Source organism: Paralichthys olivaceus, chromosome 16, assembly GCF_024713975.1.
Source record: "Paralichthys olivaceus isolate ysfri-2021 chromosome 16, ASM2471397v2, whole genome shotgun sequence".
Taxonomy (NCBI): domain Eukaryota; kingdom Metazoa; phylum Chordata; class Actinopteri; order Pleuronectiformes; family Paralichthyidae; genus Paralichthys; species Paralichthys olivaceus.
In genome coordinates, this window is record NC_091108.1 from 5,241,138 (window position 1) to 5,258,311 (window position 17,174).

The 17,174-nt window shown below is 45.2% G+C and overlaps 1 protein-coding gene across 2 annotated transcripts in view; it reads left to right on the top strand.

Moving 5' to 3' along the window:
- Positions 1 to 17,174, top strand: part of LOC109641531 (netrin-G1-like) — a 52,740-nt gene that overhangs the window by 16,734 nt on the left and 18,832 nt on the right. For both annotated transcript variants that reach the window (XM_020106025.2, XM_069511843.1), the window contains one exon: positions 9,006 to 9,649. In XM_020106025.2, coding sequence (XP_019961584.1) covers positions 9,006 to 9,649 — 644 coding nt within the window. The remainder of the gene's footprint in view (positions 1 to 9,005; positions 9,650 to 17,174) is intronic.

Sequence of the window (17,174 nt, forward strand, 5' to 3'; positions counted from 1 at the left end):
CTGCACCCGCCGTGCTGTTTACTCGACCACCTGATGCAACTGTTCTCATTTTGATTGCAGAGTTCAGCCTCATGCGTTCCACTCAAAGGAAAATGCTCATGTCGATGGAAGTTTTACCTCTTTAGCTACAAATTATGAATTCCCTTATTTTTTTATCTTTCTTAGCAGCCATTGGTTTTTGTCGAATTCTGTAGTATTTGCAACTCTGGAGCGCTGAAGCACAAGTGCAGGGTAAAAGTGCATGTGATTTATAAATGGATTTAAAACACAGGTAATAGGTTTTTGAAAAGGAGATCATCTGGGTTTCATGTACGATGGTGTTTCTTGATATTGAATTGCCATTATCTGTTATCAGATCTGTGACATTCATAACCATCCAACCTCAGGATATGATGGAGCGCTCACAGGTCAGACGTGCAATCCCACTGTCCTTCATTCCTCTGAAGGTCAGGAGAATGAAAAGCCCGGCTCTGTTGTGAGCCACTCTGGCCCCGACTGCAGGTTATTAAAGCTCTATCGAGTTTCTGCCAAAGCTCTGACTCTCCCAATATCTCACCATGGTTCATCTCAGCTGTCTCTTCCGTCAGGGTTTATATCGAGCTGAAAGGATCGACAGCCTGCCTCTGCGTTCACTATACACTTGACCATCCCCTCCTTCAAAACTCAGACCCAGATCTACTTGATATCATCCTTTTGGGCCTGTCGCCTGTGTATCACCACAAACGTATCATCCTCAGTTATATCAAGGTATCATGTGAGAGCAGAGCGAAGAGAGCTTGCCCTCCACACTGACTGAAAGTTGAGAATTTATTGTGCTCCGTGATGGGCATCTTGTGATTTGGTCAAGTGGTGCTTCAGCTCGGATCATCGTCATTTTGGATGTCAGGGATTAACTCCCCGAACACTGCATCACAGCCAAGTGATATCACTGTGGCGTTCGACCACGCCACCGGGTTCCCCTCACGACAGCCAGAGACAGACCAGTTCAACCATTGCGGGTTTAGCATCTTTTATTTAATCAAAAACTGAAACTTACAACACATGTAACTTAAACGGTCCAGCACTACCTGCTGGACCTCTGGCTTCCTCCGTGTTCTCAGTGTTCCGTGTTCTCCCAGGTGTCCCCCTGGAGGCAGCTCCGCTGCCTCCTTTTAACGTCTGAGGATCAATCAGCTAACAGCTCTCACCTGTGCTGATTGATCCTCAGTGGTGCAGGTGAAGGTTCTCGCCACCCCTTCACCTCCACATACCCCCACCGTCAAACTCAGGCCCGGGAGCTATCCGGCCTGAACTACTCCCCCCCCTCCCATCCGGCCAGGGGAGGAGCCCAGCCCACCGACTGAGGCGCTCCGGGGGTCGAGCAGGTGGGCGTCGCGGGACGCGGCCTCTCTCAGGCGGCCTGGAAGGTGGGCGCCGCCGCACGGGCACCTTGGACCCCGGAGCAGGTGGGCGCCGCCGCACGGGCACCTTGGACCCCTCAGCAGGTGGGCGCCGCCGCACGGGCCCCTTGGACCCCGGAACAGGTGGGCGCCGCCGCACGGGCACCTTGGTCCCCGGAGCAGGTGGGCGCCGCCGCACGGACACCTTGGACCCCGGAGCAGGTGGGCGCCGCCGCACGGACACCTTGGAACCCGGAACAGTGGCGCGCCGCCGTCCGGGAGACCCCGCCGACCTCGGCACCGGGACCGGAGGCGTCCGCTTCTCCGCTGACCTCGGCGCAGGAAGAGGAGCAGGACCCGGAGGTGTCGGCTTCCCCGCCGACCTCGGCACCGGGACCGGAGGCGTCAGCTTCTCCGCTGACCGGGGCGCAGGAAGAGGAGCAGGACCCGGAGGTGTCGGCTTCCCCGCCGACCTCGGCACCGGGACCGGAGGCGTCAGCTTCCCCGCTGACCCGAGAGCAGGAAGAGGAGTCGCCCCGGGAGGTGTCGGCTTCCCCGCCGACCGCGGCACCGGAACCGGAGATCTCGGCTTCCCCGCCGACCTCAGCGCTGGAACCGGAGGCGTCCGCTTCCCCGCTGAACCTGGAGCAAGAAGAGGAGTCGGCCCGGGAGGTGTCGGCTTCACCGCCGACCTAGGCACCGGGACCGGAGGCGTCAGCTTCTCCGCTGACACGGGAGCAGGAAGAGGAGTCGGCCCGGGAGGTGTCGGCTTCACCGCCGACCGAGGCACCGGAACCGGAGGTCTCGGCTTCCCCGCCGACCTCAGCGCTGGAACCGGAGGCGTCAGCTTCCCCGCTGACCCTGGAGCCGGACCCATCGGCTTCACCGCCGATCGGGGACCAGCGCTCCCCGCCCCCTCCAGCTCGGCGCCACAGGTGAGACGCCCAAGCCTCATCCTCTTCGTCTGCCTCAGGATCTCCTCCGTCTGCCTCAGGTTCTCCTGCGTCTGCCTCAGGATCTCCTCCGTCTCCTTCCCCAACGATTGTACCCAGTCCGTGTCTCTGGCTGTGTGAGGTCCCTGTTCAGGCGCCAGTGTGGCGTTCGACCACGCCACCGGGTTCCCCTCACGACAGCCAGAGACAGACCAGTTCAACCATTGCGGGTTTAGCATCTTTTATTTAATCAAAAACTGAAACTTACAACACATGTAACTTAAACGGTCCAGCACTACCTGCTGGACCTCTGGCTTCCTCCGTGTTCTCAGTGTTCCGTGTTCTCCCAGGTGTCCCCCTGGAGGCAGCTCCGCTGCCTCCTTTTAACGTCTGAGGATCAATCAGCTAACAGCTCTCACCTGTGCTGATTGATCCTCAGTGGTGCAGGTGAAGGTTCTCGCCACCCCTTCACCTCCACAATCACCTAGCTGTCATTTGTCAAATTCCTCCTCCTCCTCCTCCTCCTCCTCCTCCTCCTCCTCCTCCTCCTCTGGTGCGCGCAATGAATGAGCGTAGCCATCCGGAGGTGTGATAGCGGGGGGGGGTTTGGGCCAGCGACAAGTCTGCAGGTGCCATGTGGCAGGTTAGGAGGTGTAAGGCCGAGCAGGATGATGGGCTGATTAATCCAGCAACACCTCAGTTCCAGAGGGAGAGATTTCTCTCACATCCACAGAGGCTCCACAGCAAGGACGTTACTGAGGGCTCAGCATAGAACCAGCACAGTGCACACAGGCCACAGACCCAAAAACGTTATATTACTGTATATTTTACATTTATATTATAAATGTAAAGTACAAACCACTAATAGTAACGTAGCAAAGAAAAAGTAATCGCTGAGCTTGGAGAATACAACAAAATCCAAAGGACAAAGAAGTGAAATGATTATGTGAGTTTAACTTCTTTAAAAGAGAAAATGGAGGTGAACAGTAAAATAATTAACTCTCTGTTGTAAACTTCTCTTACAATAAATAGACCAACTTTGACTTTGTGAAATTACTTGAGGTCTTGAGGGATTAACGTGCACCAGGACGTCTAAATAAAGTGGTTCCGATCATCTGGACAAACTTTTTAGCTTTGTCCTCGTCTCGACCCTATTGGTTTTTTCACTTATCCAACTTTGTTAATTAATGTTTTCATAGCACTCAGAATAAATTTTGATAAGAACAGTGATGAAATTATTACCCATGATATGACCAGAGTCAAACTAAACTGGGATTATCCTTCAAAGGCAAATATTCTTATTAAGTAAAAATCATTTTTCCTAAAAGTTGAATTTAAATTAGAAAACCTCCACCAAGGCCCAACAGTCTTTTCACTAGGTCTGGATTTTTATTTTTATTTGTATTTGCAGCAAATCACTCACAATCCTAAATATCACTCCCCTGAACATGCTGGTGTTTTTCTTCATCATCTCTACAAATGATTCTCTGAAAAATAGATGAATAAATAGAAAACTAAAACTTGGATCCCAGACACCGGATCTGTACCAACATTTTATGACTTATTCCCTGACCCATACTGCATCCGCCCACCGAGTTCCATGGTCATTTATTTGGTCATTTTTGCATAATCTCAAACAAACAGATGGTGATAAAAACATTCAGTCCATATGTTAAAACTAATTCAAATGAAATAAATACAATAGCGGACAAACGTTAGACGGTTCTATATCCGCTCATCTCCCTGACAAGCAGAAACTGACATGATGATGGTTGTACGGGTGATTATTATCGTCTTCATTATTATCTGCTTCACGATCTTTATTATCAACTTCTTCTCTAACATCTCATCCATCTGTACAGTTTTTATTGTATGTTTGCATGTGCTGCATTTATCTCAGTGGGAAGTTTGGGCGTAAACTATGGCAAATAAAAAACAGTAATTAAAACTAAATGAGTCATTATCATATCGTCCCACAGTCTGAATTACTATAATTGCTGCAACCAACTGACAAACTGTGTTTCTTAAAAATCATTATTATGCCCTTCCAGTGTCGTGTCTTCAGACTGATCTGTTGTGGATTTATGATTTCTTTATATGCTGCGAGTCTCTGTTTACACCCAAAATAAACATCATAAGTTTCTCCCAGGACTGTTTGGTGAGTGATAGCACCATATTTCTTTTTTTTTTTACTTGTGAAGGGGACCATCATTCATGTCGAGCCAAATTAATTTAGAAAACTTTACCAAACGAATGTCTGAAAACAGCCTCGTCTCCTAGAATTTACATTTATAGACACACAACTAAACTCTGACATCGGAACGTGATTGCGGCCGGATTACGTTTTAGTCGTTAACGATAACTAGCTGGAATTAAAAAAAGGTGGCAGGAAAATACGCCGAGTTGCGTCTGTGATCTGAGATCAAGTCCAGAAATCTGTCAGCTGAACTGATTGGTCGGATTGCCTGCGCCCATCCTTCAACAGCAGCTGTCATTGGTCTGAGAATTTATCTGCCGAGCCACCTCCTGTGTCAAAAGGCACATCAACAGCAGGTTGTGCTTTGTCAATCTCACAGGCCATATGTCACTCATTTAAACAGCTGCCTCGCACCATCGTGTGTGTCTGTGTGTGTGTGTGTGTTGGTGGGTTTAGTGTTTTGCATGAATGCATGTGTGTATTTCCACATTTGCTGTGATGGTGTTGTCAGTGCAGCCCGTTTAGGAGAGAAAATATTTATTATTCCCATGTCTTTTATGTCTTTTAGTGTCGATATTTCAAGGATTTTATTTATTCAACTGTTGTCGGCATCCATACATTCTGTGTTGTGCTGCGTGTTTCATCATGGCTCATTGATTGCTATAACCGAAACTCTATGAACTATCGAACAAAACCATCAATTTACATATAAATATCCCCCGAGCCTTCGTGATGATGTGAGGAGCCAGGTGTCCAGATTTATATTCCAGTGAATGACATTTGGATTCACATTCCCAGCTCAACTCTCTCTCTCTCTCACTCTCTCTCTCTCTGTCTCTGTCGTCCTTGTTCTCTTGCTCTCCTACTGAGTACGACACCCTGATATTGGATTGACCTTATAGGCTGCAGAGATCAGGACATCATTAGCTGCGACCAGGCGCAGACTTGCTGCCCAGGCCTCCTGCACTAAGCCACTGGCCCCGGACGGATCATATGGCATTGATAGAAACCAGGTGGGCTTGGTTACACGGCAGCCATGGTGGCAAAAGCGATGTCAGCAATACCAATAAGAGATTGTCAAGGTTACACTTGCTGAGCCCTGGAATGACTACATGTCTTGTACATGAGCTGGTTTTCTATTATGAGTATGAAATATGAAATAACACGTAACTTGTACTGACACGTTTTTCTTATATATTAATTTTGAAATGCTCATTCAATGATTTCATATTCTTCTTGCACAAAGTTGGGGATTTAGTTTGAGACAGATTCTCAAAAAGATTTGAAAACTGGAGCAGCGGAGGCTTAGAAAATCGGACTTTTAGCCCGAAGTTCCTAAACAGCTGAATCCTACAATTCCCACAGTGCAACTCACCGGTCTTTAGACCCTCATTACCTGGGAAACGCCCCCTCCATGATTTGGATCCACACCAAAATTTAATGGGTTCATGAGACATGCCCCAACCACGTAAATCTATAATTTGTAAATTGAGTAATTTTTTAGGTAGGTAAATATATAATTACTTCACAAGCATTTACAGTAAATATATAAATATGTAAATATATGTATGACTATGAATACTCCAATACTACGATTTAGCAAATATAACAATTTTTCTTACATCCTGGTTTATACAAAACAACTTTACAAATCATATCACTGATACTTTCATGGCAGCAGTATTTTTTAAAGGGCAGGTTAAATATTTGAATCAGTCAATATCTAATTCTTGTACAGAACTCCTGTCTCTCTCGAATTCCCTGCTGACCGTTTCACTCTCCCACATCCATGATCACAGGTAAAGGATCAAGCTGAGAGGGCTTATTGTTCTTCAATAGATTCCCCCCGGCGTCGTACTGAAGCCCTGGGTCTTAAATGACCACAGAAGGTATTGATCTTCATAAGGCTCTGTTTTTGTTGTTAAATAACCACCGCAGGAAATCCGATGAAAGGTCCTGACCTTTCTCCATCATTTCACCTCCGCCAGGCTGTATGAAAGCATTCCAGTGTGGCGGGGGGTTGCTGTGAGAGAGTAAATACCGTACATGTCAGTTAATGTCCGATTGGAAAACTGCCTTCGCATTATTGAGTGTTATTAACGATGGAGGGGTCAGCCAGCTGGATCCTATATGTGAGCGCGGTGCTTGGTTAGAATGATCTGTTCCCCGAAGGCCTGAATTCGAGGCGGGCACGGAGAGAATGATTATGGATTGAATTTATCACTTCTTACCACTGGTCTCTGAACACTTCTTAGGCTGGCGGGATGAAGCAAATTTCTCTTTTTAAAGCTCCTGTTTACTCTCACTGTTCGGCTGGGAAATTGTTTTTCTCATTAGCCACAGATGCGGCGGTCTGAGTTCTTTATATCGTCGGAGTATAAGGCTCCCATTCTGGAAGACGGGAGAGGCGGCCACCCCGCTGCTCCCTGAACCTAACCGTGAAAACAAATGAAACAAAGATCGCACTCTTGCATGACAACGGGGGAAATCACTCTCCTTTCGACGGAGGCGCCGTCTCTCTCCCTCGCTCGCCGTGCACTGTCAAGGCCTGAGCTCCGAGCGGACCTCCAAGGTTGTTCGAGCACAAGAGGGGAATATAACGAGCTCCAGCACACATCATTGTTAAATAGTTGACACAAGTACAATTTATTGTCCCTGTGGCGAAACCGAGGCAGCCGCCATCCTCCCTATTACCCCTTAACTCCCTCTCTCACATGTCTCGGTTTCTGTTTTCAAGCTGTATGTGTGTGTGTGTGTGTGTGTGTGTGTGTCCACTGCAACAAAGATCTTCCATTTAAAAAAGACATAGCGAGAAAAAAGATCTCCTCATTTACATTCTCTCTCCCTCCCACTCGCTCTTGTTCTCTCTCTCTGTCTTAGCGGCATAACCCTTATTACCCTCCTAATTGGATCATGCAACGCTCCTTTGAGTCAGCCGAGCAGGCCTAGTGACCCACAATCCCTCAGTCTTGTTCTACCTCATCGCGTGGTTATCGCTCCGGGCCGAGGAGCAGGTTGCAGATAGCATATCGCGGTCCCACAGGAAATAAAATGGACTGCGGAGATCTGTATCTAAAAACAGGGAAGTCAAACATCCATCTCCCTGAGAGGAAGGAAAAAATCTTTGGATGTGTGAAAATGTAGGAGCCCTACTATTGTTTTTTCTCAAATAAAATGTTATGGCGTCTGCTTATCAGTATTCCTGCCAGTGATCATCCCTCGACAAAGTGGCAGTCTGGGTCGAACACGCCGCGATACTGGAGATATGAGCGGCTAATGTTGCAGATAGCGCAGTTCTCACCTTTAGATAATTTTGCGTGTAGAATGTCGGATGATTGCTGATTATTGAACCGCTTTACAGTTGATCTGAATCTCATCAGCACTTAACCTCATTGTTCCTGGAGCAGAGGTGAGAGGAATGTCAATTGGAGTGCGTTCAGTGCTCGCTGGCTCTGTTTCAGCTCCGTCTCTCTTTTCCATTCACTCCCTCCCTCACACACACACACACACACACACACACACACACACACACAAACACAGGCAAACGCATTCACAGCTCTCTACCCCTCTCGCAAACAAACATGAGCACATCAAGAGCTCCACTTTCCCCTCCCACAAACATGCTCACACAAACACCCAGACTCAGTCGGTGTCTATGGTACAGAGCAGACACGGGCCCATGAAAAATGCATGTCCCTTTGTGTGTTTCATAAGAAACACTCATCGGGATTCCATTCCCATTTCAGCTGAAATACCACACAGGAATATCAATTAGGCTGGCAATTTGGGTGGCGGTGCAGAGCGGAACGTGCTGAGCGGGAATATGGGATCCACGGTGCCGTCTGGATAAGAGGTCACTGTCTTCTGCAGCCTTATGGGCCCACGTTGCTTGAACATTGGCCAGAATGTGTTCTTGAGTCCCATTGAGTGCAGTGGTAGAATGACAATAGAAAGGAGAGTCAGCAAGGCTGTGGAAAAGTAAATAACCTTCCAAGGCCAAACGGACAAAAAACCCGACCCAAGAGATGCTGAAGTATTTGCGATGGCAAGGGCGGGACTTTTCTTCAGAATTAAATACTTAATTAACCCTTCTGACATTTCCTCATCCTCAAACTACAGAAAGCAGCGTAACCTCAATGTTTTCCATTTCATATATTTTCCACCTGGACCTTGATTGCCACCATTTGGTTAAAATTTCGGATCCAATCATATTTTCTGTAGAGTTAATAACACCTCAGTAAACTGGAGAACAAGAAACTCAAGCAGTTTAACACAAAATGCATTTTAATCATGTCCTAACACGATGAGCTCGCTCTGCTAATTACTCTACAGTTAATTATTTGGTTTTTTTGGGGACGTGTGTATTTCTTGATTTGTTTCAGGAACTTTTGCAGAAAAGCGAAAAGGATCAGACTCACTTCAATATTAGTTTTAATTGAATTCATGTTATACTCCAACTGTACACTTACCTGTATGTATAACTGTTTTCTTCTATAGGAAAACCCTTACATGTGCAACAATGAATGTGACGCTACCACCGAGGAGCTGGCTCACCCTCCTGAGTTGATGTTTGACTTTGAGGGTCGCAACCCCACAACCTTTTGGCAATCCACCTCCTGGAAGAAGTACCCAAAGCCCCTGCAGGTCAACATCACGCTGTCATGGAACAAGACCGTTGAGCTGACGGATGACATCGTCCTGACCTTCGAGTCCGGCCGACCGGAGCAGATGGTCCTGGAGAAGTCGCTCGACTACGGCCGGACCTGGACCCCGTACCAGTTCTACGCCACCGACTGCCTGGATGCGTTCACCATGGAACCCAAGACAGTGAGTGACCTCACCCAGCGCACCCTGCTGGATATCATCTGCACTGAGGACTACTCCAGAGGCTACGTGTGGAAGAACGACAAGACGGTACGCTTTGAAATCAAGGACCGCTTTGCCCTGTTCGCCGGCCCTCGACTACACAACATGGCCTCTCTGTACGGCCAACTGGATACCACCAAGAACCTGCGGGACTTCTTCACCATCACCGATCTGAGGATTAAGCTGCTGAAGCCAGCCACTGGAGCCACCATGGTGGATGAGAACAACCTGTCCAGATATTTCTACGCCATCTCTGACATCAAGGTGCAGGGCAGGTAAGAGCAATTAACTTCTGCTGGCGGCTTTTATCGATTAGAATTATGCATGTGCTGTTGCTGCTTTCAAGTTTTTCAAAATGTTAAAATTGCCGACTCATGGGACAAAACTGCACGATCATGTTTCTCCAATTTTCTTAATGTTTCACCAGTATTTTAATGGCCCACTTTCATCTTCTTTCACCGACTGCAGAGCTGTTAAAACGTCCCCTTTTTCCAGGTGAATGTTCCCCTTAAATACGTCTTCAAACAGCAGGAGCTCTGTGATGAGGCTGCACAGAGCGATCTCCCTCCTTCTCTTTAACGTTGAATAAGGCACGATTGATATTTATACAATAAAACAGATTGACGGAGTTTGTGGAACAATACATTTCACACAGCATCAGTATAAAACAGACCATGATTGGCCAACTTTGTGCCGCGGAGAGCAAACAGTCTGCAGGTTTTTATTGCAAACAAAGACACCACACAGTGTTTAGCTTCCCCTCGAGGAAAGAGGAAGAAGTCAGTGAAATCTCCTGCTGAGGTGATGAGCACAAATGACAGACTGCTGCTCTTCCGTGGCATATGGTTGACCACCCCAGGTATACACCAACCTTCCCTTTGCTGCAACAAAATATTCATCCATCACTTTATTTTTGTGAATTTGATTAAATGATTCTTTCTGCTGGCGTGCAGCTGGTCTGGTTTTAGAAAACACCATAAAATGACCAGCAGATTTTACCGCCACAGACTAAACCTGAACAACTGACTGAATAAAAGTCTACAGGAGTGTTTAATGAAGTGTAACTATATGAGTGGCAGTGTGTAGGCGGCCTGCACTAAGTACAAGACTCAAAACATGTTCAGACACGGAGATTACTTATCAAACCCTGACTAAGAGGGTGAGATTGCCAAATGTGAGCAGTGATTTTATGGATTCCTCATGGCTAACCTGTTAAAGAACAACCACTTGTCCCATAAGACATCCAGCAACATCAGCATAGTTTTCTTTCGGGATGATTTTCACTCTTCTTTTAGCTCATGTTTGGTCTCCACCAACTCTTAATGACTCAGTTTTCACCAACTGCTCATGGCGCTGAGGGGAAATGTAGATTTGAATGATAAATCTCTGTGGGTTTGTCACTGCAATCCTCTTTAAATACTCATCTGAGCTTTAGAAAGAGCAAATTGAAACTGACTTGTTTGAATTTAGATTCTCCTCCCCCCTCCACTTGCGGCACAAGGTCACAGTTCTATCATTTTCCAATTTTAAAGCCCTCGTTTTAGGGTAAGATAAAGATTTCCAGTTCACGTGCCGTTAACACAGCCTGCAATTTTGCAGTGTATAATGCTTCCAGTGAGTCATCAGGATGCCTCTGCGATTTTCAGGGAATGGAAACATTGTCGTTTCATGACGCATGGAAATGGCCCACGCGACGCTCGTAAAGCCTCTACAGCTGCTCTCCGAATGGGACCTGTGTTGCTTGCTGCCGTTGGTTTATATGAGGATAACTAGGTTGGTAATGACCCATCAGATGGGCCCTAGGTGAATTGAAACAGTTTCTCCCTAATTAGAATTCAGTCGACTTCAATGGCAGATTAGAACCATTAGCATGTTGGCTAATTGGTATGAGACTAATCTTGTAATTAAGAGCATTTGCAGCTGATTAAATGCTAATCATCGGGGACACATCAGTGAAACATGGAGACATTCCGAAATGCCAGGCTGTGGTTCCAAATTTAGCTTTGCCCTGTTTAATGACAAGTCGATTTATAGTTTAATCTATGAAGTTTCCTTTATTAGCAAGTGTTTCTTTAAATAACTCACATTTCTCTCTAGTACTTATTATAACAAGTTAAAACATTAGACATCTTCTTTCGTCACACGTTCATCACAGTGGTGCAGGGTGATGTTCCCATAATCAGAGGAACACGGTCAGCAGTCAGACACACTGTCCCAACATTCACACTCATACTGTAAACGCAAATTGAGTTCCAAATTGCCAGACCAGCCACCCAGCACAGACCAGCACAGACCAGCGTCTCCCTTCTTTTGCCATTTATTAGGAAGAGTAGCAAAAGGTTGTATGTGGGGGGGGAAATAAGCTATTTTGCCCAATTTTCCATCCCGCCTCTGGGCTTCAAATTCAATTTTCCACCAAAAGTTTGCAGTGAGAAAGAAAAGAAAATAAACATGCAATGTCTGTCCAGAGGTGGATAAGTAACTCACTTGAAAGAGGGTGATGTAGATGGGGGGGTGGGGGGGGAGGGACTGATTGGAGCTTCCACCAGCCTGAGCAGCCTCCTGGCTACGACCAAATGTGAGAGCGTTATCACAGAATGGCCATCCTGTCGGAGAATACTCCATAAACGCTGATAAACTTTCTCACACACACACACGCAGCTGAATATTTGCAATGTCAGGTATCCCGGGGATATGTTCGTGAAAGTCTGGGCTCTGAATGGATGCTCACAAGCTGCATAAATGCCAAATAAAATCTTCTCAATGAACTGATTTTGCCTACTTTTACATTTTATATTTTAGAAATAAAAAAATAATATGAAGTTTCTGTATTATACTGAGTGCACACAAAACTTTAATGAAGGACGCTCATTATCTGCACACTCTTGGAAGTCATTGCGAGAAATCCCAAACTTAAAGCGCCTGAGGCAATTTGATGGAACCCGTGCACACACCAATAAAAGTAAATAAAATTCCACTCACAGATAAATCCTGTGTAGCCTCAGATGACAAGACAATATAAAAAGACTCCGAATGGATTCTTCTTAATAATGTAAGAATCGTCACAGAACACAAGTTTATAAAAACGGGCTTTACAAGGCTGAGAATCACATTGCACTTAGAAAATACCTCAACAAATCTCCCTCTGCAGCGGTCTTGAAAAGTTGAGGATAAAAAGAGACATAAGGGAGATTTTGTTTTCCCACTTCTCCTGAGTCAAGAGTCGGAGGTGTGTGGCGGCACTGGCCGTGCTATTGATTTCTAATGTTATTCCACATCAACAGGAAATAAAAACCTTGAACCATGCAGGCTGTCCCACCTTTCACGTCTCCTTCTCCGTCGTTCCTCACTTATTGATCCGATGTCTGCTCGTTAATTAAGACATGACCGCTGCCGGCCGGCTGCACGGTCAGAGCTGCACATCTGTAAGGTGCAGCAGGGCCTGGGAATGAGAGGCAGCTAATCCATAAGTGCTAATGTGCGATTTCTCTCATCTCCTATGTCATCCTCAATTTTTTTCTTTCACCTTTTCACTCGTTTCTTTCTTAACTCACAGTTTCTTCCACTTTCACTTCCCCTTTTACCCAGTATTCATTCATTCTGTCAAGGCAACCCTAAGAATAAAAACTGCCCAACATGGCTGCGTCCTTCATGGACTGTTTGTCCATTATAATCTCCTCATTTTAATTCAGAACTCAAGACCTCAATGAATAAAAAGTAATCACAACTGGGGGCATTTTTTTAAATAAACTAGTCACTCACTAACAACACTAAAAATAAATATGACATATTTCTTTTCTGTGCTATAAAGCAGAGAGTAAACAAGGAATAACTTGTGCATCTTACTGAATCAGGAATTGTGCGGAGATGTTGATCATATAATTGAACCCTTTGTGTACATTTTGGCAAACACGAACACAACTGAACATATTCAATAAAAGATAGTGAATTTTCAGACGGTTTTGTGATGTGAGACCTTTGACCACAAAAATAAAATCTATAAATGTTTGTGCCAAATTAGATTTAAATCAAAACAATCCTCAAGGACCTGACACACATACAGACAACCTGAAAGAGTGACCCACAAATAATAAATCGTAATCTTCATCACCAAGTTGGTGGTTTGATCCGCAGCCATTCTAGTCAATCACTTCCCCTCTACTGTCATGGGAGTGAGATTGTGTGTGAGTGGGTGAATGAGAGGCACATTGTAAATTGTACTGTGCAAAACATTAATTGAAGTAAAGTGCAGTTATTTAAGGTAAATTTACTTGCAAGTAGAAAATGAATTTCATTTGAGACGAGTTCAAGGACACGCTGACAGACATCAGACGATACATTAGCCTCTCTAACCACTCGAGTTGGCCCCGCTGCATGAACTCATTTATGAGAGTCTTTTCTGTAAATGCACTATTTCATTTTCCACCGAGCTGCAGTAATGATTGATAGCATCGTATAATAGGACCTGTGTGAGCGTCTTCTGTGACAGCCTCCTTCATTAGAGCACGTCCTTGCTTGCTTTGATCGACAGTCTCCCTGTCATCTGATGAGGATTTCCACATGGCTTTTCTTCAGCTCTTCATAAACCTTTTTAACCTTTTTTAGGATTCACATATTCACATTAGCTTTGTCAGCTGCTTCAATGCAATACTGGTCATTCTTGCCAGAGGACTGCACTTGAAAACCAGAATGTCCCTCACTGGAGCGCATACCTCCGCCAAGGCCCAAAGGTTTCCTTGAAGTCAATCAAGCTGAATGAAGTTTCACACACTCATAGAAATCATCAAGATCCATGAATCTTGGAAAATGGGTGAAAATGTTGAAAAAAGTTAAATAAAGTCTGGATTTGGACCAAATTTAGATTTTTCTTCCACCAAATCTTTTCATGTTCATGTGTTATTTTGCTGACAAAAAAAAACGGTGAGGCATGAAAACATTGGCAGACGTTTTATTAGTCAGCTTTCTAAAACTGGCACATTTACAGAACTGTGGTTTAATGTGTGTTTTAATGTAGTGATGCACACATATCAAAGCCGCACCATTCAACATCTGGTCGGATCAGTACTTGCAAAGACAGATGTTGAGGACTGAGAGGCTGGATTAATTAATTTAAATGTATGTATATGTGAGGGGGTCCCACTTATGTGCAGCCCCATAATAGGCCTGGGTTCGGGGTTGATGGCATTTGTTATGGTGCACTTCTTCACCCACTGAAAACTCTGCTTTTTAAACACATGAGGAGTTCTGCATATTTAATATTAACATGACTGCAGGCCTATAGAAATTAAAGAGAGTTGTTTTGTTCCCCGCTGACTGTCTCTGCTGATAAATGTTGAACAAAAGCAAATTTCAAAAACAAAAAACATATTTTATCCTGATTCTACCCTCTGAGGTAGCCTGTACACGAGAATTATTCAAAAGGCAATTTGGATTCAAAGGAATAATGGTTGTAGATAAAAGTATGAAACATTTTACTGTTATTTTATGCTCCCCAGTGGTTCCCTGGAGCCACAGACAAACTCTGTATCTCCCTCTCTCCCTGTGGGAATCCTGAGCTCATAAAAGTGCCGTATCACCCACTTCAACTGTATCTCACACTTAAGAAGGAGTCTAAATTTGTAGCGCCTTCACATAACGGCTCCGCGCTCCGCTGAACCACCTACAGAAGCTCTGAACCCCGAGGATATCCACCGTCTGAGCTCTGCGATGGTCGCACATAAAAATTCAAGGAAAAGTAATAATGATGTTACACCATATCATCTGCTGCGTAATATGCCAGCACGTTTTCATTTAAACTTATGACATTTGAATATCCTGAAGAGATGGCTCTCTCACCATTTGTGTCTCCCTCCCTCCGTCTCTCTATAGCTTCTAACTTTACAAGGACGGACAGAAAGAAAGTGTTTTAAATAAAGGAAGTTAATTCCAGATCTGCAGTGCATAAAAACTGAAACCTGATCTTGAAGTTCTGGATGGTTTGTAGCGGAGCAGCATATCAGACACCATTCAGTGCTTTGTACGTCAATAACTGTATTTTTTTAAATCAATTCTTTGTTTTATTGGTACAAGCTTCTTTTATTCTGCCGACAGCTAAACTGATCGCATCTTCAGAAAGCAGTTCATTAAGGTTTCTGATGGTTATTGACATAGACCTTTTATTAAGATGGACGACCTGACAGCTCCTTTAAAGAGAAGCCAAATCATTTAGATTTCCCCCTGGTGGCTGGCTGCGTTATTAACCCTACCTCCTCCATGTTAGTAGATGGAACATGGACCAAAGTCAAAGAAGGAGTCAACTCTGTTTTTTAAGTAGCTCCTATAACACTGATGTTGAGTCAAGTCTATGCGATGCTATAAAAAAGCAGTGAAACCTCTAGATTGACAGCTGAGACTGATTTGCGAAATATCACGTGAAAGTTAGTAAAAAAAAACAAAAATAAGCAGATTAAGTTCAGTAATTTTCTTAAACACTGTAATCTTTCTTTGTTCCTCTTTGAATGGCAACACCGCAGGCTCATCCCTCACATAACCACACATGCACACACAAACTGCTTGGGTGTTATCCTGTCTCCCACCCACACACACACACACACACACACACACACACACACACATCCCACCACGCTCGTGCCCTGTGAACCATGACAGCTGTAGCCGGCTTGATTGACAGAGTTTGAAAGTCAAGTTCAAGTGCAGGTTCACACGGCCCCCAGTGTTGCTCTGCTACCGGCGTACGGTTTCTCCCCGGCTCTGCCAACGCCTGCTCACTTATCTTCCACCAGATGTCTGTCACATGCTGCGATATTTTCTGCCAGTCATCTCCCTGTCTCCAGCGTTTAATTAGTGCTCATTAAGGCCCGGGCTTTCTTTGTAAATAATATATTGGTGCCAGGGAAAGTACATCAACATAAACTGTCTCTGGAGGGGCTGCAGCAGCCATGAATAGTAAATTCATCAACATGTCCTTTCTCTACACACCTATTGTACAATCGAGCTTTACTGTGTGGAGCGGACAAGGTTGTTGTGGTTTCATGAATTCAAATGGTGAATAAGTGCGTATGTGTGTGTGTGTGTGTTTGTGTGTCCTCACCTGATTAATACAGAAGCAAAGCATTACTCGTTCTTACTACATTAAAGTGTTACCTCTACTATTCAGAAAACATTTTTTTATTTGTACATTCACCCTTCATCCTTTAGTAGGCGAGTGCCTGCAGTAAGCACTTGCATGCTTCTGTGCACAATCTCACACACACACAAACACACACACACACACACACACTGCAGAATGTGCAGCCAGCCTCTCATTTCCATATTAATATGTCTTCCCATTGCCGATTTCTTCACGGCTTCCTCCTTGTCTCAGTGGCTTACATCACATGAATGAGATGGCCCTCCACGATGAGGGCTGGGGTGGGTGGGGGTGGGCAGACATTACCATACTGTATTCCGACATCAATGCACAACCTCAATAATAGGCCCTGTCATTGAAACAAATCACAGGCTTTCGTGGCAGTGGTCCAAGGCCCGCAAATTCAAATTTCATTTCACCTCGGCAGAAAATTGGAGCGGGGGGAATTAACTTGTGATCCATTCCTAATATTTCTCCAACAATTTAGAGAGCTCTGGTGGGGCTGCTTTATATTTCGATGGAGTGGACGCAAACAATTTGCCTGAGATGTATTACATTACACCCTGAAGAATGGTGAAATTGGCCACAGCACAGAGCGACGAAAACAAGCCTAATCGGACCCTTCAATTTCATGGTGACACAGCCCGGTGTAATGAGGTGACTCTGTGGCT